The sequence below is a fragment of the Schistocerca serialis genome, chromosome 7 (genome assembly GCF_023864345.2).
Source record: "Schistocerca serialis cubense isolate TAMUIC-IGC-003099 chromosome 7, iqSchSeri2.2, whole genome shotgun sequence".
NCBI lineage: Eukaryota > Metazoa > Arthropoda > Insecta > Orthoptera > Acrididae > Schistocerca > Schistocerca serialis.
The window spans coordinates 531,008,205-531,030,631 of NC_064644.1; the positions used below are offsets into that span (position 1 = coordinate 531,008,205).

General features: G+C 43.3%; 1 protein-coding gene across 1 annotated transcript in view; it reads left to right on the top strand.

Annotated features, from left to right (window-relative positions):
• LOC126413213 (fatty acyl-CoA hydrolase precursor, medium chain-like) overlaps positions 1-22,159 on the top strand; it is a 174,114-nt gene extending 151,955 nt beyond the window's left edge. Inside the window, exon 10 of the mRNA XM_050083110.1 lies at positions 22,012-22,159. Within this exon, the coding sequence (XP_049939067.1) occupies positions 22,012-22,159 (148 nt within the window). The remainder of the gene's footprint in view (positions 1-22,011) is intronic.
• Positions 22,160-22,427: the final 268 nt, after the last annotated feature.

The following is a 22,427-nucleotide window of genomic DNA, read 5'->3' on the forward strand; positions in this document are numbered from 1 at the left end:
CGTCTCTCCATTGAGAACAACATGCTGTGTTCTGTTTGCTGAAAACTCTTCAATCCAGCCACACAGCTGGTCTGATATTCAATAGGCTCTTACTTTGTTTATCAGGCGACAGTGCGGAACTGTATCGAACGCCTTCCGGAAGTCAAGGAAAATGGCTTCTACCTGGGAGCCTGTATCTAACATTTTCTGGGTCTCATGAACAAATAAAGCGAGTTGGGTCTCACACGATCGCTGTTTCCGGAATCCATGTTGATTCCTACATAGTAGATTCTGGGTTTCTAAAAACGACATGATACTCGAGCAAAAAACATGTTCTAAAATTCTACAACAGATCGACATCAGAGATATAGGTCTATAGTTTTGCGCATCTGCTCGACGACCCTTCTTGAATACTGGGACTATCTGTGCCCTTTTCCAATCATTTGGAACCCTCCGTTCCTCTAGAGACTTGCGGTACACGGCTGTTAGAAGGCGGGCAAGTTCTTTCGCGTACTCTGTGTAGAATCGAATTGGTATCCCGTCAGGTCCAGTGGACTTTCCTCTATTGAGTGATTCCAGTTGCTTTTCTATTCCTTGGACACTTATTTCGATGTCAGCCATTTTTTCGTTTGTGCGAGGATTTAGAGAAGGAACTGCAGTGCGGTCTTCCTCTGTGAAACAGCTTTGGATAAAGGTGTTTAGTATTTCAGCTTTACGCGTGTCATCCTCTGTTTCAATGCCATCATCATCCCGCAGTGTCTGGATATGCTGTTTCGAGCCACTTACTGATTTAACGTAAGACCAGAACTTTCTAGGATTTTCTGTCAAGTCGGTACATAGAATTTTACTTTCGAATTCACTGAACGCTTCACGCATAGCCCTCCTTATGCTAACTTTGACATCGTTTAGCTTCTGTTTGTCTGAGAGGTTTTGGCTGCGTTTAAACTTGGAGTGGAGCTCTCTTTGCTTTCGCAGTAGTTTCCTAACTTTGTTGTTGTACCACGGTGGGTTTTTCCCGTCCCTCACAGTTTTACTCGGCACGTACCTGTCGAAAACGCATTTTACGATTGCCTTGAACTTTTTCCATAAACACTCAACATTGTCAGTGTCGGAACAGAAATTTTCGTTTTGATCTGTTAGGTAGTCTGAAATCTGCCTTCTATTACTCTTGCTAAACAGATAAACCTTCCTCCCTTTTTTTATATTCCTATTAACTTCCATATTCAGGGATGCTGCAACGGCCTTATGATCACTGATTCCCTGTTCTGTACATACAGAGTCGAAAAGTTCGGGTCTGTTTGTTATCAGTAGGTCCAAGATGTTATCTCCACGAGTCGGTTCTCTGTTTAATTGCTCGAGGTAATTTTCGGATAGCGCACCCAGTATAATGTCACTCGATGCTCTGTCCCTACCACCCGTCCTAAACGTCTGAGTGTCCCAGTCTATATCTGGTAAATTGAAATCTCCACCTAAGACTATAACATGCTGAGAAAATTTATGTGAAATGTATTCCAAATTTTCTCTCAGTTGTTCTGCCACTAATGCTGCTGAGTCGGGAGGTCGGTAAAAGGAGCCAATTATTAACCTAGTTCGGTTGTTGAGTGTAACCTCCACCCATAATAATTCACAGGAACTATCCACTTCTACTTCACTACAGTATAAACTACTACTAACAGCGACGAACACTCCACCACCGGTTGCATGCAATCTATCCTTTCTAAACACCGTCTGTACCTTTGTAAAAATTTCGGCAGAATTTATCTCTGGCTTAAGCCAGCTTTCTGTACCTATAACGATTTCAGCTTCGGTGCTTTCTATCAGCGCTTGAAGTTCTGGTACTTTACCAACGCAGCTTCGACAGTTGACAATTACAATACCGATTGCTGCTTGGTCACCGCATGTCCTGACTTTGCCCCGCACCCGTTGAGGCTGTTGCCCTTTCTGTACTTGCCCAAGGCCATCTAACCTAAGAAACCGCCCAGCCCACGCCACACAACCCCTGCTACCCGTGTAGCCGCTTGTTGCGTGTAGTGGACTCCTGACCTATCCAGCGGAACCCGAAACCCCACCACCCTATGGCGCAAGTCGAGGAATCTGCAGCCCACACGGTCGCAGAACCGTCTCAGCCTCTGATTCAGACCCTCCACTCGGCTCTGTACCAAAGGTCCGCAGTCAGTCCTGTCGACGATGCTGCAGATGGTGAGCTCTGCTTTCATCCCGCTAGCGAGACTGGCAGTCTTCACCAAATCAGAGAGCCGCCGGAAGCCAGAGAGGATTTCCTCCGATCCATAGCGACACACATCATTGGTGCCGACATGAGCGACCACCTGCAGATGGGTGCACCCTGTACCCTTCATTGCATCCGGAAGGACCCTTTCCACATCTGGGATGACTCCCCCCGGTATGCACACGGAGTGCACATTGGTTTTCTTCCCCTCTCTTGCTGCCATTTCCCTAAGGGGCCCCATTACGCGCCTGACGTTGGATCTCCCAACTACCAGTAAGCCCACCCTCTGCGACTGCCCGGATCTTGCAGACTGAGGGGCAACCTCTGGAACAGGACAAGCAGCCATGTCACGCCGAAGATCAGTATCAGCCTGCGACAGAGCCTGAAACCGGTTCGTCAGACAAACTGGAGAGGCTTTCCGTTCAGCCCTCCGGAATGTCTTTCGCCCCCTGCCACACCTTGAGACGACCTCCCACTCTACCACAGGTGAGGGATCAGCCTCAATGCGGGCAGTATCCCGGGCAACCACAGTCGTAGTCCGATCAGGGGATGCGTGGGACGAGCTGGCCGTCCCCGACAAACCCCCATCCGGACCCCCATAGTGATGCCCATTGGCAACAGCCTCAAGCTGTGTGACCGAAGCCAACACTGCCTGAAGCTGGGAGCGAAGGGATGCCAACTCAGCCTGCATCCGAACACAGCAATTGCAGTCCCTATCCATACTAAAAACTGTTTTGCAAAGAACGTCTGAACTAATCTACAGAGAGCGCAAACAAATCAACAAAATTTAAACGGTTATTAAAATACAAGGTTGCCTAGTCAATGCAGTAATGCTGCTACTTGCGCACTGCTGACACTGCTCGGCGGAACTGTCGTGACATTTGGTGTCAGTGGGGCATAATTAACCCACCTTACACCCAGTATGACCTTGGGAGCTGAGGTCTTTTTTTCGCGTGTGACGAGACCTTGCTGTTTGCAGCGTCGTCGAGCCGGAGACTGGTTTCGCAGGGAACACACTTCTGTTGTAGATAGCTTTGAGCCAAATCTCAAACTTATGCGTCGCAGTGGGAGACAATTGCGGTGTTTCGAAGAAGTGAGATTTTCTTGTGCAGTGTAGTTCACAGCACGTTCTCAGTGTCAAAAATGATTCACTTAGTAGACTCTTTACTCCTGTGTCCGAAGAGTGTAACTTTAAAATCACATTTTGAAATATTAATCTACGCTTAGAGGCAGTTTATTACACTTGTGCTTTAGCATCACGATCCGCGCTAACCACCGTAAGCAGTTCACTTACCAGCTTGTCTCTCCGCTGTTCCAATGTCGTAGCGTCCACATTGTTTCCTACGATAGAAGTTTATAGCGAGGATCACTTTGATACATACTGTGGTAAGCCAAAACATAATGACCGCTGTTCCCCGCGACGTTGGATGCCGTTGCGGGCACGTGACGCGGTAACAAATGTAAGTCAGCGGAGCAGACAAGGACGGGGGATCACCCTAGCGAAGATACGGGCTGCTAATGGGGAAATCTATTGAGATAGGCAATGTGGTGTCACCGCCAGACACCACACTTTCTAGGTGGTAGCCTTTAACTCGGCCGCGGCCCGTTAGTATACGTCGGACCCGCGTGTCGCCACTATCAGTGATTGCAGACCGAGCGGCGCCACACGGCAGCTCTAGAGACACTTCCTAGCACTCGCCTCAGTTGTACAGCCGACTTTGCTAGCGATGGTTCACTGACAAAATACGCTCTCATTTGCCGAGACGATAGTCAGCATAGCCTTCAGCTACGTCATTTGCTACGACCTAGCAAGGCGCCATTACCAGTTACTATTGATACTGTGAATCATGTACAGTCAAGAGCGACGCTCATCATTAATGGATTAAAGTTAAGTATTCCACCAGCTACGTCCGTTTTTCTAAAGTCTAATTTCCTTGTCCTGTTCCAGACCTCACGCCAGCCTGCGTGAGCTAAAACGCGTGCCTTTTGGCCTCCTCTAGTAACACGGTGTTGGCTCTCCTGCCAACCCACAACAGGCAACTCTGACAGAGGGCAGATTGTTATTACGTAGAGCCTGTGAACGAGTAGCTCGAAAACGGCGAAGATGGTCGAATATCCTCGAGCTACTGGTGTGAGCATCTACGGAAAGAGGTAGGGGGACAGTGAAACTACCACCAGGCTCTAAGTGCTCGGGCGTTCACGACTCTTCACAGAACGTGGGATGGTTGTTTGGTTGATTTGGGGGAAGGGACCAAACAGCGAGGTCATCGGTCCCATCGGATTAGGGAACAATGGGAAAGGAAGTTGGCTGTGCCCTTTCAAAGGAACCATCCCGGCATTTGCCTGGAGCGGTTTAGGGAAATCACGAGAAACGTAAATCAGGATGGCGGGACGCGGGTTTGAACCGTCGTCCTCCCGAATGAGAGTCCAGTGGGCTAACCACTGCGCCGCCTCGCTCGTTGCAGAACGTGGGGTTCGGAGGCTTGTACTCTCTGTGAAGCAGGACAGATGGTGATCTGTGGTACCTCTGCCGAAAGAGCATGGAGCTGGTACACTACACACGCCAAGTGTTTCGCAGCAAGCCATTCATCGTACATTGCTAAACATGGAGCTTCGCAGCAGACCACCCCTACGTGTTCACACGTTGACCCAGTGACTTCGTCAATTACGACTGCAGTGGGCACGCGATCATCGGGATTCAACCATCGATCAGCGGAAACGTTCCGGCTCTGCGGGTGAATCACATTTTCATTACACAAGGTCGATGGTCGTTGCCACAAACGCCGTCATCGAGGGGAACGGTGGCTCGATACGTGCAGCGTACCACGGACGCAGGCTGGTGGAAGCAATATTATGCTATGAGAGACATTCTCCTGCGCTTGCATGGGACCTGTGGTAGTAATGGAAGACACGCTGACAGCTGCGAAACACCTGCATCTCTTCTCAGCAGTATAACTGTCGTGTTTCGGAGCCAGAACCGTGCTGCAGTGGTTTGAGGAGCATTATAGTGAACTCACGATGATGTCTCGGCAACCAAATTTTCGTAATGTAAGTCCAATGGAACCCATATGGGTGGCTATTGGACGCCATCACCGCATACGTAAATCAGCGGTGTGTTATTTACGCGAATTACATACTTGTACGTAGACATGTAATTACACATACGTCCACAAACATACCAACAAACTGTCGGATTCCTGGCTCGCCGGATCAGTGATGTATTTCGTTCCAAAGACGGACAAACAAGCTACTATGTTTTGACTCATCAGTGTAAGTCCATTAAGTTCACAATACGTACCATCCACCGAAAACGTTTCTAGACCTGCAGCTTGTTAGTCAACAACGAACTTCAGCTACTATTTATATTCACTCTGCTATTAGATTTACATTGCTGCCTATCGATGCGTTACTAAGCTCCTTCTCTGACAGAATACTAAGAAAATAACAACTTGCTAAACTGTTTCAAACTGGATGCAATTGAACACGTTTACGTTTTCAGAAAGAACAAAAAGCATATTATTTAATACTCAAATGCAAAAAATAAACAATCCAATGCATTACATTTCGAGAGTTCTTTTTCTAACATTTAGTGCGTCAGTTGAAGCTACAGCATGCCTCAGTGTTTTTTGCCTCTTTTTAAACCGCAGAAAAAACATGCGCCAGAGACGTTGATCGGCCGACACCAAAGAGTATGCATCAACTGAATCTGTAGCTCAGCGGCCGGCCCATGGAGTTTCGATGTGTCAGTATCATCTGCGCTGTAGCGACGCCTTTGCCACTTCACTAAAGAACGCGCAGGATTTCATGAATGTCTCGGATGAAACCGCTATTTTTGTTAAGTAAAGTTTTCGCCAAAGGAATTGCAACTGCTTCTTTCACCACCGAGTGCCAAAAAGGTATGTTCGACGCTAGAATATCATGTTCACATCTCATAGAGTGATTGGTGTCGCTGCAGTCTCTGGAACGACAGATTTATTGGTCTGTTTGAGTCGGATGTATCTATGGTGGCCCCTGCATCTCTTCCGCATTGTAGGAGTCGTCTGCCCTATGTGGGCAAGGTCGTACACGCAGGGCGGGCTTTACAAGATCCCCGATATTGTAAACAGACAAGAATAGCGATCATGAAATAATTTTGAACCATTTAGGTAATTCTGTACAGTTATAGCTCGCTTACACATGATTTCACACGAGATGAAAATACAGGGTGATTCAAAAAGAATACCACAACTTTAAAAATGTGTATTTAATGAAAGAAACATAATATAACCTTCTGTTATACATCATTACAAAGAGTATTTAAAAAGGTTTTTTTTCACTCAAAAACAAGTTCAGAGATGTTCAATATGGCCCCTTCCAGACACTCGAGCAATATCAACCCGATACTCCAACTCGTTCCACACTCTCTGTAGCATATCAGGCGTAACAGTTTGGATAGCTGCTGTTATTTCTCGTTTCAAATCATCAATGGTGGCTGGGAGAGGTGGCCGAAACACCATATCCTTAACATACCCCCATAAGACAAAATCGCAGGGGTAAGATCAGGGCTTCTTGGAGGCCAGTGATGAAGTGCTCTGTCACGGGCTGACTGGCGGCCGATCCATCGCCTCGGGTAGTTGACGTTCAGGTTTCATAACTAACCTTTTTCGTAGGACTCTCCATACAGTTGATTGTGGAATTTGCAGCTCTCTGCTAACTCTGCGAGTCGATTTTCCTGGGCTGCGAACAAATGCTTGCTGGATGCGTGCTACATTTTCATCACTCGTTCTCGGCCGTCCAGAACTTTTCCCTTTGCACAAACACCCATTCTCTGCAAACTGTTTATACCAACGTTTAATACACCACCTATCAGGAGGTTTAACACCATACTTCGTTCGAAATGCACGCTGAACAACTGTCGTCGATTCACTTCTGCCGTACTCAATAACACAAAAAGCTTTCTGTTGAGCGGTCGCCATCTTAGCATCAACTGATGCTGACGCCTAGTCAACAGCGCCTCAAGCGAACAAATGTACAACTAAATGAAACTTTATAGCTCCCTTAATTCGCCGACAGATAGTGCTTAGCTCTGCCTTTTGTCGTTGCAGAGTTTTAAATTCCTAAAGTTGTGGTATTCTTTTTGAATCACCCTGTACTTTTAACAGAAATAGGTGAAGTAGAACGAATTTACTTAATTTTTGAAACTGCTAAATGTGGGAGACAAATTTTGGCCTAGAATGATAACGATGCATGAAATAGGTGGTCTTCGAAAGATAGCGAAGTTCTCTGTATGGAGGTGAACCGACGCGAGAAAAATGCTGCCAATGTGCGTGGGTTTCATGAAATTCACGAAACCTCTGGTGGTTTTGTTCTGTGATTCATGACCTCACGAGTTTTTTTTCTTTTTTTTAGTCTGAAGCGGCCCAGCTTGCTGTGGTTGGCACCACTGATGTATCACGTCTGCACCTCATTGAACAGCAAGTTTAAAGAGGGGCTAGTCTCGATAGCAAAATAAAAACACTTGCAGCGACGGCGTTTACGTGTCCGCTGCTGTATGGACTGGTTGTAGTTATCGAACAAGAAACCTAATGCAGTGGTTAAAGTAGATAAGGTGCACAGGTACTGCAGTGTCGAACCATGACTGTTGGCGGAACTTTACAGTCACATTGCTTAGGCCATTACTTACTCAGTGTTGCGTACTACCCTCTTACAGTATAACGGCATGTTTCGTGCGCAGATCTCTGTGGAAGCGGCGTGTTAAGTATGAGCAGAAATATCGATGTCGCGGAATGACAAAACCATTTCCTGAAGCCTGTCACTTTCCACCTCTTGGCCACAATGCAAAATTAACAGTATTTTAGGATCTGGCTTAGCACAGTAAGTGGTCATTATTCATCCTTCTGCGTGTTCTGCTATTCTTTGCACATTATACAATATTTCGAAAAACTGGAAACTACTTTATTTTGAGTACCCTTTGTCGAAATACTGTAAGACTACACCTGTTTTGCTCATTACTTGTAAACCTCACAAGACCACTAAATGTTTCTTTCCAAATTAAACTGTTAATTACGCTATGTCTCAAGCGTTATCAGGTTATGTCTTGCAGCTACATAAATCTGACTACTCAAAGCTAACTAACGTTTCTGTCCAGGCTGGCCGATGTCTGAAAACTAAAGACTGTAGGTTGGGTGCACCTCAACATAGATGTTATCTGAATAGGTTATCGCACTAACTAATATAAATTTACTATTTTCAAACTAGATTTTTTTAGCATTACGTCAATTATACACAACAGGAGAATAAATGATTTTATATCTGAAAATGTTTTAGAATTAGCGTTAAAATTAATGAATTCTCGTTCTTACAGTCATATTTAAAGTTACCATCATCAAGGTGGAAACTTCTACCTACACTTACAAAATTCACGAAGTAGTAAAACATTGCAATGTGTTGTTACCCAAATTTTGCTGAAGTGTAAAAGTTTATAGTACTGTGTCCCTCAAGAGAGGCCGCTGTTGAATCTAATTGAACATCCTTAATCTGAATCATCATTTTCTGGTCACCTATCTACGAAGCATCAGAGTTTTCAGTCATTAGGGCTCTCCTTTCCGCGTGCTGCAGTTTTCAGTACACCGCTGCTGGGAAACAGTTTTCACAACCATAGTGACCGAAGTAAAACCGTCTAATGCGGATTTGAATTAAATATACGAGTATGATTAGACTTCAGCGGCACAACGGATTAGTGACAATGAAAACTTGTGTCGGACCGGGACTCGAACCCTGATTTCCCGTGTTTCGCGAGCATTCGCTTCAATCATGTCGCCTATTCGTGCGACGCCTCAAGGACCGATCCAAATCTCCATATACCGTTGTGTGTCTACGTCCTTCACCCACACAGTTGCTGTCATTCGCACACAGGGAGAGACTTTCATGATCACTGTCACGGTCTTGTCTAGGCACGGGATGGTATTTGCAGTGTAATGTAATACGATGTATAATGCAATGTCCTTCAGGCATGGGCCGCGCTGGTTAGCCTGCGGTCTCGGGCGCCTTGTCACGGTTCGCTCTGCTGCTCCCGTCGGAGGTTCGAGTCCTCCCTCGGGCATGTGTGTGAATGTGTGTGTGTGTGTGTGTGTGTGTGTGCGTGTGTGTGTGTGTGTGTGTGTGTGTGTGTGTGTGTGTGTGTGTGTGTGTGTGTGTTGTCTTTAGCGTAAGTTAGCTTAAGTTAGATTAAGTAGTGTGTAAGTTTAGGGACAGACGACGTCAGCAGTTTGGTCCCACAGAACTTATCACAAATTTCCAATTTTTTTCCTTCAGGTACGCATGCATTTCTGAAAGACTTTACGTAGTATATCGCACAACACAGAAACTGCAAATACTAGTAATAATGTTGATTTGTTGTATCTACTGACTTTCAGAGAAATTCGAAAATGTTGTAGGAGCTCGTGGTACGGACATTGTCTTTGAGATGCGGTCGTTTTGGCTAGTGTGTATCTGTCAAGATGTCTGAAAGGACTCTTACTCGAAATTAGTGAGTGCATTTGCACTTTGGTCACTGGCTAGCAACAAATCGCTTATTAATTCCATTAGGTGTCACATATTGAAAATTATTCTATTGTTTAGCGACACCATTCGCAGCTGACTCTCAGTTGTTCGACGATAATGCTTACGTAGTTCGTGACTTTCTGCAAAACTGTAGGAGTCGTGACCAAGGCGCTACTAACTGGGCCTGCTACTTTAACGAACTGTTTGGCAGGTGTCTGTGCTGAATTCTTGTAAAATGTATTTACTGTTACTGAAAAATATCCTTGTGCTAGACATTTGCACATGAGATTTCAGTATGACGGAACATCTTCACAGTTTAGACGTAGAGCGGCTCATGGGATAGATCTAATGACTCACGAATGGATCGACTGCTGTGACCATTGTCATTTGGAACATGTATACAAACTGGTTGCCGCCTTTTCAAAGTTTACGATATCTGTAGAGGGATGCACAACGCCTTTACGAATTTAACCTTAAATATTTCATAGTCTCAGTGACCATAATGTTTCAGACAGAGGATAAACGTAATGTCCATCTATTAAGTTACCCACACCTCCTATTCTGATCCACATCCTATTCCACTCGTAAAGACTGTTTGTAAGCTTCCCTATCAGGTCTAACGCCTTCGATTTGGAACTGTGTCAAATGCTTTACGGAAACCAAGGAGCTGAGAATCAACCTTAGCACTGTTACAACGGCGTTTTGGGTCTCGGAAAGGAATGGGATGGACTCAGTTTTTCACAACCTGGAGGTTTCCGGAACATTGTTGGTATTTACAGAGCAGCTGCTGTATCTCCATTGCAGTGATGGACGCCAGCATCAAATTGATTCCATAATTCTACAACAAATGACAGTGAGCGATGTAACTGCAGGACTGCGTTCCTGTGCACGTTTCCTGCGGACATTATGATAAGCTGTAGTGGCACGGCTACAGTTTATTTTCACCAAAAAAAATTCAAGGAGAGGGCCCATTTTATTACGTAATCTAGTATGATTTCATAGACAGGGTGGGAAAAATACAGTGCGTAAATGATTTAAAAGGTCACTTTTTTAGAGTCCGTCGTTCCCGCCCCCTCCCCCCCCCCCCCCCCCCCCCCCCCCCCCCCCCCCCCCCCCCCCGATCACCCATTGCGACGCAGAAGTTAGAAATTTGGCTCAAATGTGCCTACAAACAAATCCTATATAGTCGTCGAATATGGGGTATCACGGAAACCTGCTTCCTCGGATCGCTAGACAACAATTCAAGCAAATTGTATTTATGAGTTTTATTACGAAAGATAAATGACAATACTTAACTTTGAGAATTACATAGATGTGTCGCAATCAAAGGGCGACATCCGAAATAAACAAGCTTTTTCACTATAAAAATTTCAATGCAAGCGAAGTAATGAGCTTCGACGCTTCTATGCAAGTCGCTAGCCTTGAGGCTCCTGTTCGACTGGGCCGCATCCACTCGGGCGCGGCGCTTACGTCCTCGTCATATAGGGGCCGCTGCTGTCGCTTTGTCGTCCTGGAGAGGGGTCGGTCAGCGTGCTACTGGCTGACGTCTTGTCACAGCACTCTCTGCTCTATTGTTCCAGACTGGCGTGCCGGCGCTTGATTTTACGCTGTAACACAAACTTTTTCTGTAATGATGCAAAAGCGTGGTCCCCTACCATGTCACCCTCAGGCTCGGCGACTATTCGAAGTTGTCGACATATGCGGAAAAAGGCCAGAGCTGAGACGTTCATGGGAGATGTAAGGTTCATTAACTGCACATTGACACCAAATTTCAAAACAATTTTGTCCAACGCGATCACTGATGTGTCACACGATGGGAATATGGTCACCCACCCTCCCCTTGACTGTATCTCAGCGCTTCTCTTGCCATCTCTGCGATAGAGGTCAGATGCCACGGAGTACTAGAGTAGCAGTTTATTGTCATTCAGATGGAGGACGTCGTGGGGTTGCCTCATCTCAGGCGCCTAGGAATTTGTAAAGGGTTGCCTGTGCACAGGTACATTTTCAAAGTGCTCAACCAAGGCCCACAGCGAGGGTTTGGCCAAACTGGGGAGCCTTAGTGGGAGACTACACTTTTCTGTTTATGTACAAGTCAGCGTCACGTGACACGTGATCACGACACAGGAGAGTGTAAAACAGCAGGGCTAAGTAAGCATAAACACCCTTTGCTACTTTGGATAATGTTCAAATGTCGCCTAATGGTTTTGAACGGTCCCTAGTCGTTACACCCTGCATGCTAGAGCATTGTGATGACCTCACCATCATATGACAAGTCCACAGAGGTGTTCGGCAGAACTGTGGCGAGATTTGCTGCCAGTATGACATTAGTAACACACCTTACACTTCACTTGAACTTCTGAGCTCTGGCCTTTTTTCGTAGGTGTCGCCACCTTGGTGTTTGAAACATAGCTGAGTTGGAGGGTGACGTCTCAGGGAACCACACTTTTTCACTATTACAGGGGGTGTAGCACCTCTGAGTCAAATTTCACACGTCTGCGTCGCAGTGGGGGGAAATGACGGTGTTTGAAAACAGTGACCCTTTCAATTCACCTGCGCAGTGTAAAATTGGCAAGCTCTTAATAGGCACTCCAACTTATGTCGTCTGCCGCAAGTGTGGAAAATGTATGTTGGGTTGCCTGTCTTAAGATGCGTGAAATATTTTCTGAACCAGATTTATTTTGTCCACCACATGTATAACATTTTTGGATTAACTTCGTAGCACTTCAAAATTCAATATTAAAACGCGATTTCAGATGTCAGAATATTTTCGATTAGAGATGTATAGCACCTTTAGCCACTATTTCTTTCTTTTTGTACCAAATTTCACTCAAATGATCACTTTCGGAAATAATTTTACCTGTTGAAGCAGGTGTATCGTGACAGTATGGGTTAAATTTACTCTCTGGATGCGTCGTTTAGACCCGCTGTCCGTCTCGTGATCGCCGATTACGAGGTTTAGAATATATTTCTCTGGAATGTACTAATTTCTAAATACAAAATTCAAAAATTTCTTGCCATTAAAGACAGCTTTCGCCCATTCGCCTTCGTCATCATCCTTCTAAAACATCATGAGTTAACAATGATGTCATCACAGATAATGGGCCAGAGCGTAACTTAAGAACAGTTACGGATATCGTAGGACTTATTGCTTGAAATACTTGTTGAGATTTCCATTACTGATGCGTATAGGTATCTTTACATATTCGAAACAATATGTTGTAATTTCAGTGTTATTGAAACTGATCGATTTTATATGGTAATCACGAATGACCGAGATACAAACATAGTGTACTAGTGAATTGCCGAGTGGTTAATGTTTTAGCGTGAAAAATACCAAGTACAAATAATTGAGAACTGGGATTCGACAGAATTCTGAAGAATAGCAAACGGGCACGAAGTGTGAACAGAGGTAGCGATGATTGCACATGCCCCTAACTGTTAATGGCTTCGATGTGGAACGGGAGAAACTCTTTAATCTACGCCTTGTTTGCTTCGGTGTTTCACCACAAGTGTGTCTGACAACGGTCATCAGTTTATTCCTCAGCACGGGTTTGTGCGCCTGTGACTGGTGCGTGACCTAGGTATATACAACTAGAACAACCACAGCTGTTTGTTTCTAAATCAGGCTATTTTTGTGTTAGCAGAAGAGCCAACACAGTGTTACGAGTGGAGGCCGAAATGCACGCGTTTTAGCTCACGCAGGCTGGTCTCGCGTCCGTCGGCCGTCGTAATTTAATGCATATATTATTATTGTTATTATTTTTTGATTGTTGCCGACTTACGTGGTGGGCCTTAATAAAAATGATATTTAAGTTGAAAAATGTAATAAACTTTTCATATTACTTTCCTCGGCTAGTCAGTTCACTTTAAAGCAAGAAATCTTTAGTTATTAATTAAAATTGCGGCCCACACACGCGCGAGAGTATTTTTCTTACCTCCGTTGACCATTGTATTGTAGTCGGAGTCCTGGCTCTGGCTCTCAGCTATGGTACTGAAAATAAGAATCTTAAAGCTAAGTATTTCTGCAACTTCGTGCGGCTGTGGAGAAATAATATTATGTTAATAGCTGGCGAGTTTTCCGCTTCCGCTAATTTTTCGTAAGTTAATATCGCCACGTAATGGCGTCGTTGGCTGCATCGGCCGCTGCGATTGTTGAGCTGTAAATTACTTGAATGCAGGTTAATTCAAGGAAGGCGGACATGAAATCGGGATCACCTCTTACAAATTAAAAGTGCACAATAATATTAAATCGTTATATTATATGTTTAACTCATACGAATATGCTTACATTTGTCAGCACACGCAAGATGTCCCTCTAGACACATTCAAGACAAAAGAAGAAGTGAAGTCGACTAAAAAATTAACAAAAGAGCGTATCTTGTCGTCTCTTTAGATCATTCTCTCATAAATTATTTCTTTGCAATCTAATCCTACACAGAGAAGTTATTATTTTACGGCTACATGATAAAAAATTTGGCACTGGGGACGCTATATTGCCCCCCGAAATGTTTGTGTCATAAAAAATGTTCGTGTTTTTTGACACAAATATTTCCACTTTCATGTCCACAGTGTCCACACGCAGATTTTTCTTTCACAGTTTACATATGTCACATCGTATGTTGTAATTACTGAGGTGCGTTGCACACAAAGTGTAATACAGATGAAGTTCAAGGTATACAACCACGAGTTAGTCCGGAATATTTGAAGTCCCAGGGGTGTCAACTGTTCGCTCCCCATTTGGCGCGGCCGTAGGGAAACCTGGGGAAAACCTCGGCGGAGCGACAGACTAACTGCTTTGGTCACTTTCACTTAATTGTTTCTGGAATGTCATTGGAGTACATGATGTGCATACAAATATTTTTGTTGCACTATGCAAAAAATGAGGTCATTAAAACAACTGATTGCGGTGTCGTTGATGATCTACGCCGCGACGTTTGGCTCGCGACGGCGTCGGTTTGTGTGTTCGGTGCTCGGCGTTCGCGGCGGCTGCGGAGAGGTCAACGCCCGCTCGACGCCAGCGTGTGTCGCGCCGTCGCGGAACGTCAGAATCAGCTGATCGGCTGCACCGTTGGCGATGCGCTTCTGTTTCGCCCGGGCGTGGCGGGGTGGGATGATATTCGCCTCCCGCTCTTGTTGGCAGGAGTCAGCTCTGCTACGCATCTCCGACGTAGTACATGAAACACACACACAACCAACGTAATATTTGTTTCCCGCTGCAGATGGTTACGCTAGTGGGAAAGGAGCATTTATTAGTGCGGCAGTTGTTGTTAAGTTTTCGCCAGTTTCCGAGTGTCAAGCTAGCACTGTCTTGCAGAAAACATGACATGGACCTTCTCCCGTGAATGCAGTTTTGATGCAATACTGTTTCCATTACACGTCAGTTTTTGTCTTGATAAAATTATTTATGTTTTCGCCGCACTCGCAGGCACTGGTGAGTGTCCCAATACGAGCTTAGCACAAACATTCGCCGTTTCTGCGGTCGCTGTTTTGCAACAGTCCACGCATCGCATTCCAATCTCGCATTATTGTGCTCACTGAAACTACAGTCTGTCCCAAAAATATTAACTGTGGGTTCACTTCACGTTAACAGTTCACATTTATAAGCAAATTCACAGTTTTTCGTGCGTAATATTGGCGTTTGGCGTCCTCACCGCTGTTGAACGTTCAATACTAGCACTTCACTGTCCATATCACAGTTTCACCTTCACAGTATTTCACACTGTTTAAAGTAACTGTTTCGATTAGTTCACAAACACTAATGTATTTCATTCAGTCTGAACTGGATTTTGGCTTTTGCTGGATTTTACCAGTCTCTCGCACTACTTGCCTCTTTTCCTTTTCCACTTAGAGTCGTACTTGCCTTCAGATTTTTTGACTATACAATTGTATTTCCGTCTCATCTGAGGTCAGCCCCCATGTCATGTCTGCCCACTCATTGCGTACTTGCCCTCCAGAGCCAGGCTCGACTTTACAAAACTTTGCCTCTCGCATTATCGTACACATTTTATAATCTAGGCCTAGCGTGCAAGTTCCTAGATTAATGTTAGATTTGTGACTTTTGTTTGCACTACAAATTCGTGCAAATCTCTGCCTTAGCAGATGGCAATATATTTTAACACTGCTAAGCGGTAGTCGCGTTTACTGATTTGCTTTGTACCTTGTCCACAACACATGAGGTACCTTGGGTGATGTACACCCTGCACTCACATTGTTAAGTAAATTATGCTTGAGCATATTTCAAGATCGGTATAGACATAAATACATGAAACGACTTATACACTATAATATTGAATTTCATAAGTTGCATTACTACTACAGTTCAAAAATATTCATGACACACTAATGAAAAATTCTTTCATCATTACATGTTATTGATTTTTTTTTAAATATTTTTAAAGCATTTTTCAACATGAAATTTTTAACATTCTTAAACCTACGTTCATTTTTTTTCTTCAAAATGCAATTGCTTAAAAATACTATTATTCCTTAACATCTACAAAATTGAATCGCACTAATCTTGTGTGCCTCATTGTCTTTAAATATTACACTAAAATCGGAACATTTACACACAGAAAAAATACACTATAAACTTAACCTACTACACACAAATGTAAACGTTGCTCTACTGAGCGAACTTCTTTAAGTCTTTGTATGGATAGAGTCCTTTAATCTCTCCCGATTCTACATCACCCAACAAATAGCTACATCCATGTGGTATGTGTATGATTTTGTAGGGCCCGGCATACACCGGTTGCCATTTTTTATTCTTTTTCGCTAACAGAGATGACTTGGGATGAGTCCTTATTAGCACCAAGTCACCTGGTTGATACACTGTTACCTTCTTTAGTTTCTTGTCATGCTTCTCCTTTCGGCGCTCCGCGCACCTCGTTAAGTTATTTAAAGTCTCAGCTATAATTTGTTCGTGAGGTACAACTTGTCGTGGTACAGTTGGTAATGGTGACAGCCAGCTGTCGGTTTCATTCTTTCCAAACATGACTTCTAGTGGAGTATAACCGGTGGCTGAATGTGGCAATCTATTGTGGAGTTCCTCAAAAGTCGAAACGTATTCTGCCCACTTGGTGTGGCGATTCGGAATGTAAGTTCTCATGAACCTGTTCAACTCTTTAAAGGTACGCTCTACAAGACTGCTCTCCGGGTGAAATCGAGCTACAAAAATGTGTTTAACACCTTGCTCTTGTAGAAACGTTTTCCATTTGAGACCAGTAAAATAGGTGGCATTATCGGATAATATGATCTGTGGTTTGCCAACATTAACAAAATAATCTGTTCGTAATTTCTGAATGAGGGGTGTGGCCGTTGAAGCTTTTACAGGATACAATTTTAGAAATTTGGAAAAGGCATCATATACAGCAAATACATATTTCACACCACCTCTGCCAGTGGGTAGTGGCCCTAGAATGTCAACAGAAACTAGTCGTAATGGTTTGTTAGGAACAACAGGATGCAATTCACTTACAGTGGGCAGATTTGTAGGTTTCGTCCTTTGACAAACTACACATGTCCTTACAACATTCTGAATTATTCTTTTCATATTCTTAAAATGACATTGTCTTGCGAGAAGTGCTCTACATTTTTCAATACTCACGTGGTTGGTTAAAGTCTGGACATTGTCTTCAAGCCTAGCCTGCGATATCTATAATTTTTGCATCTCTCCGCCTAAGCTTTGCACAAGATCGGGGATCTCTTTGCAAGCGTCCCGCATCACGGCAAGTTCGCTTTGGATACTATCTAGTTTTGCTTCACTGCGCTGCTCTTGCTCAATGAGCTTTTGCGTTAATTTTTTCTCCTGCTCATGCAGCATCTGAGCCAGTTTTTCGTCTCTTTCCCTATCTCTTTCTTCTAACCTGCGCAGAAATTCAGCAAAAGGGTCTGCAATCTGTGAGCATACTGGTGCCCCGCTTAATCTAGCACTCGATTGGCCCCCCTGCCCAGGCAGTGGAGTTGTTACTCTATTCCCATTCTGCTGTGGAGCGTCATTCACCGTCCACAGATCCTCGCCCCCCGCTCCGGAAATTATGTTATCCGAGGCGGTGGCTTGGGATTCGTTTACGTATTGCAAATGACCCTCACTTTCCATATTAACAAAATTTTGTTCGTCTGGTACGGATGCTTTAGCTTGTCCTATCTTACCCATACTAAATTCACTTTAAGCCACTGGCAAATCTTTAACACTGATACACACACGAATAATTATCCCCTCCAAAAATAAACATATAAATACACAAAACACCGAAGGTATCTCATGTGCACATGGGTTCGATATTCCGCACAGAGCTACACAGAATGCTTGCACAATAGGCCTTACCTTACTTGATTTTCTTTCTCGTAATCCCTTTTCTTTCCTACACTGTTTCTTCTCCAAATCTCCTCAGGGTGTGGTTTTGTTGTTGTACATGTAAAAGAATTCATATAAGCATTAATACTTTACAACAATTATACACATACATAATTACATTCCTTACAATAGAATCATATTAATCGGGCCCCAAAGTTGCGGCGCCAATCTCGCGTCCGTCGGCCGTCGTAATTTAATGCATATATTATTATTGTTATTATTACTTTTTGATTGTTGCCGACTTACGCGGTGGGCCTTAATAAAAATGATATTTAATTTGAACAATGTAATAAACTTTTCATATTACTTTCCTCGGCTAGTCAGTTCACTTTAAAGCAAGAAATCTTTAGTTATTAATTAAAATTGCGGCCCACACACGCGCGAGAGTATTTTTCTTACCTCCGTTGACCACTGTATTGTAGTCGGAGTCCTGGCTCTGGCTCTCAGCTATGGTACTGAAAATAAGAATCTTAAAGCTAAGTATTTCTGCAACTTCGTGCGGCTGTGGAGAAATAATATTATGTTAATAGCTGGCGAGTTTTCCGCTTCCGCTAATTTTTCGTAAGTTAATATCGCCACGTAATGGCGTCGTTGGCTGCATCGGCCGCTGCGATTGTTGAGCTGTAAATTACTTGAATGCAGGTTAATTCAAGGAAGGCGGACATGAAATCGGGATCACCTCTTACAAATTAAAAGTGCACAATAATATTAAATCGTTATATTATATGTTTAACTCATACAAATATGCTTACATTTGTCAGCACACGCAAGATGTCCCTCTAGACACATTCAAGACAAAAGAAGAAGTGAAGTCGACTAAAAAATTAACAAAAGAGCGTATCTTGTCGTCTCTTTAGATCATTCTCTCATAAATTATTTCTTTGCAATCTAAACATCTTGTCGTCTCTTTAGATCATTCTCTCATAAATTGTTTCTTTGCAATCTAAACCTACACAGAGGAATTATTATTTTACGGCTACATGATAAAAAATTTGGCACTGGGGACGCTATACTGACATGAGGAGGGAAGAACTATACTGACGTGAGTTCTGGAGTATGACAAGGAATGAGAATTCAGAAAGCGTACATAATTAGTTTGATACTTAACTTTAATCCATTAATGATGAACGTCGCTCTTGACGGTACATGATTCACAATATTATCTGTTCAGAATACATTCTTGAAGTAATTATAGTAACTGAATATGGCGCATTGCTAGGTCGTAGCAAATTACGTAGCTGAAGGCTATACCAAACTGTCGTCTCTGCAAATGAGAGCGTATGTAGACAGTCAACCATCGCTAGCAATGTCGGCTGTACAACTGGGGCGAGTGCTAGGGAGTCTCTATAGACTAGACATGCCGTGTGGCGGCGCTCGGTCTGCAATCACTGATAGTGGCGACACGCGGGTCTGACGTATACTAATGGACCGCGGCCGATTTAAAGGCTACCACCTAGCAAGTGTGGTATCTGGCGATGACACCACAGCTATCGTCAAGAGTGCGACTGAAAGTAAAAATTATGTTTATTTTGTATTAGTAGCTTGTAATAGTTTTAGCGTTCAGATTATGAAGGTTATCCTACTTTGAAGGGAGAAACATTCCTGCTTTTTTTTTTCGCGCATACACATTTTCCAGCACGGTAGTTGAGCGTGTTCGGTTAGAGGATTAGCTGCGCTCTGTAATAAAAAAAGTTAAGTGAATGGATGAACGATGAATTTGGACGCTCCGCTCCGAACATAACGAACAAAATGAGATCAATAAAAAAAAGTGGATAGCGTTCGAGCTACGTAAGACAAACGTGTATGAGACAACGGTTCGACTTTCGTTCAAACTTAATTTTTGTAGTACGTTTGTCAATTCTGTCACATTTAAAAGATTTGCACCTAGACTATTCGTGTATGAGGCAACGGTTCGACTCTCGTTCGAACTTAATTTTTGTAGTACGTTTGTCAATTCTGTGATATTTAAATGATTTGCTCCTACACTATTCGTTCTCGCTACATTGGCAACGTCTCACCATTACGCAGGTTAACTGCGACATGGGGCTTGCCTCTGTGTTTGGTACTCTATGTGCAAAGTAGTTGCGGGTACCTTAACAGGCTGCATGTATAATGGATTTCGCAAATCACGACAGGCATACATTTTCAGGAAAATTGTATGCGTTTCTTCATTTACTTGTCGTTAGTTATATAAATATGTTTGTTCTAATAATTAAATTTAATTAAAAATAGTAAGTAGTCAAATAATATGAAACTCACTAAAACTTCACGCATATACACGCGTTCTTTTTAATCGTATTACCTCTTTTTTTTCGTTATTGTTCGTTGCATTTGGTCGGGGCAGACATCACAAGACACCCTTGCAAGTTCGTTGTAGATCTTGTCACCCAGTTTTTTTTTATTTTTTTTTTAATCACAGAGAGCAACTAGCCCTCTGACCGAACACGCTGAGATACAGTGCCAGCATACGAAGCTCGAAAGCTAACCCCTTGACCACCATGGTCTCTAACGTCTGGCACTTTTGCACAGATACATACGCAACATAACAGACGCTTAAAACTTCTCTTACGATTTTCTCGGAATTTTCAGAGTAGTTCACCCTACTACTTGCACATTACGTTGTTTTAATGGCGTACTAAAGGTGTACAAAGTCCGAAGTAAATCTGTGATTCCACCTTCGTGATCTCCTTTCGTCGGAGGACACGTGACTGCGTTTTTTGTTTCTACATTCGTTACGAAGGTATGAGAGATAGTACGTCTATTTCAAATAGCATTCTAAATTTTTCATTCGATAATACACTTTCTCTCCTGAAGACCTGCTCAAAAACGTATCATGTAAATATAACGTTACTAAAACCGTATTCTATGTTCGACTGCCCTGGCCAGCACATTCTCCAGATCTCTCACCAATTGAAAACGTCTGGTCAATGGTGGCCGAGAAACTGGCTCGTCACAATACACCAGTTACTACTCTTGATGAACTGTGGTATCGTGTTGAAGCTGCATGGGCAGCTGTACCTGTACACGCCATCCAAGCTCTGTTTGACTCAATGCCCAGGCGTACCAAGGCGATTATTACGGCCAGAGGTGGTTGTTCTGGGTACTGATTTCTCAGGATCTATGCACCCAAATTGCGTGAAAATGTAATCACATGTCAGCTCTAGTATAATATATTTGTCCAATGAATATCCGTTTATCATCTGCATTTGTTCTTGGTGCAGCAATTTTAATGGCCAGTAGTGTAACACATAGTGCAGATAGCCGGGGCAACGGAACTCGTCCACTTGCTGGAGCTGACAGTAACCGAAGGGGGACTCACAGAAAATGCACACCTGTAACTCAGTTCGCCGTTTTTGGTTGTAGTTTTGTGTAAGTGTGGTGCACACCGACAAAGAGAAGGTAAGGGTGCTGCTCATCTATAGAGAACGTAAGTTAGCAGAACAGTAATTTTAATAATGTTTTCTTAATTACAGTACATAAGCTGTAGTGTGGTAGTTTCACGCAGTGTGTTGCGTACAGTAAAGATAGTCCCTTTTCTCGTGTTTTCATTTATTTACTTCCAGATCCAACAAATGGAGTTATGCAGTTAAGAATATGTTCGCGTGAATGGTATACTTTGACACGTGTATGAACACGAACGCGTGGATTACTGAATAAAAGATACGGAGTGCTATTCAAAAACGACGTATCTTCGTAATGTACAAAGTTACGAGAAAGGAAATTATGCTGTTTAATGTCTCTCTGGTAGATAAATGACATTTTTTTGGTACATTTTCTATTTTGCTGCCGGACGCAAAGCTATTTGAGGTGGTCAAGATCAATGAAACACCTAGTTTAAGAATAAAGAAGTCGTTTGAATAGACTGTTGATACTGAAACCTTCTATGTTACAGCGGCTGACATTATTGGAACCTCCTCTTTTGTTCCAGGACTCCGTCTCCAGAAGGCGAGGAGATAGTCTGGGAAGCTTTCGACAACAGCAACCTTTACTACTTGCACATTACCGACACATTTGAACTTAAACAAGATGTTTACAAGGAACGTATGGACTTCTGGCACCAGAACATTCCACTGTAAAGGAATGTGGACGTCTGTATCAGTTACCAGAAAGTCTACTAATTACATTGTTCCTCAACTGTGTGCATTTGTTATTTAGTATACTGTAGTAATGTGAATTATTCATTGAAATATTGGGTGTTTATAAAGTCGCAATTTTCCACTTGAACACTATATTAAAGGCTCTTAACAACGTGAACATAATTCATATACTTCTTGATACAAATTTAGTTCATTTCAGTGTGATGATCCTGCAAGGTAAGCGCAGGTCCCATCGTTCCTACGTAGC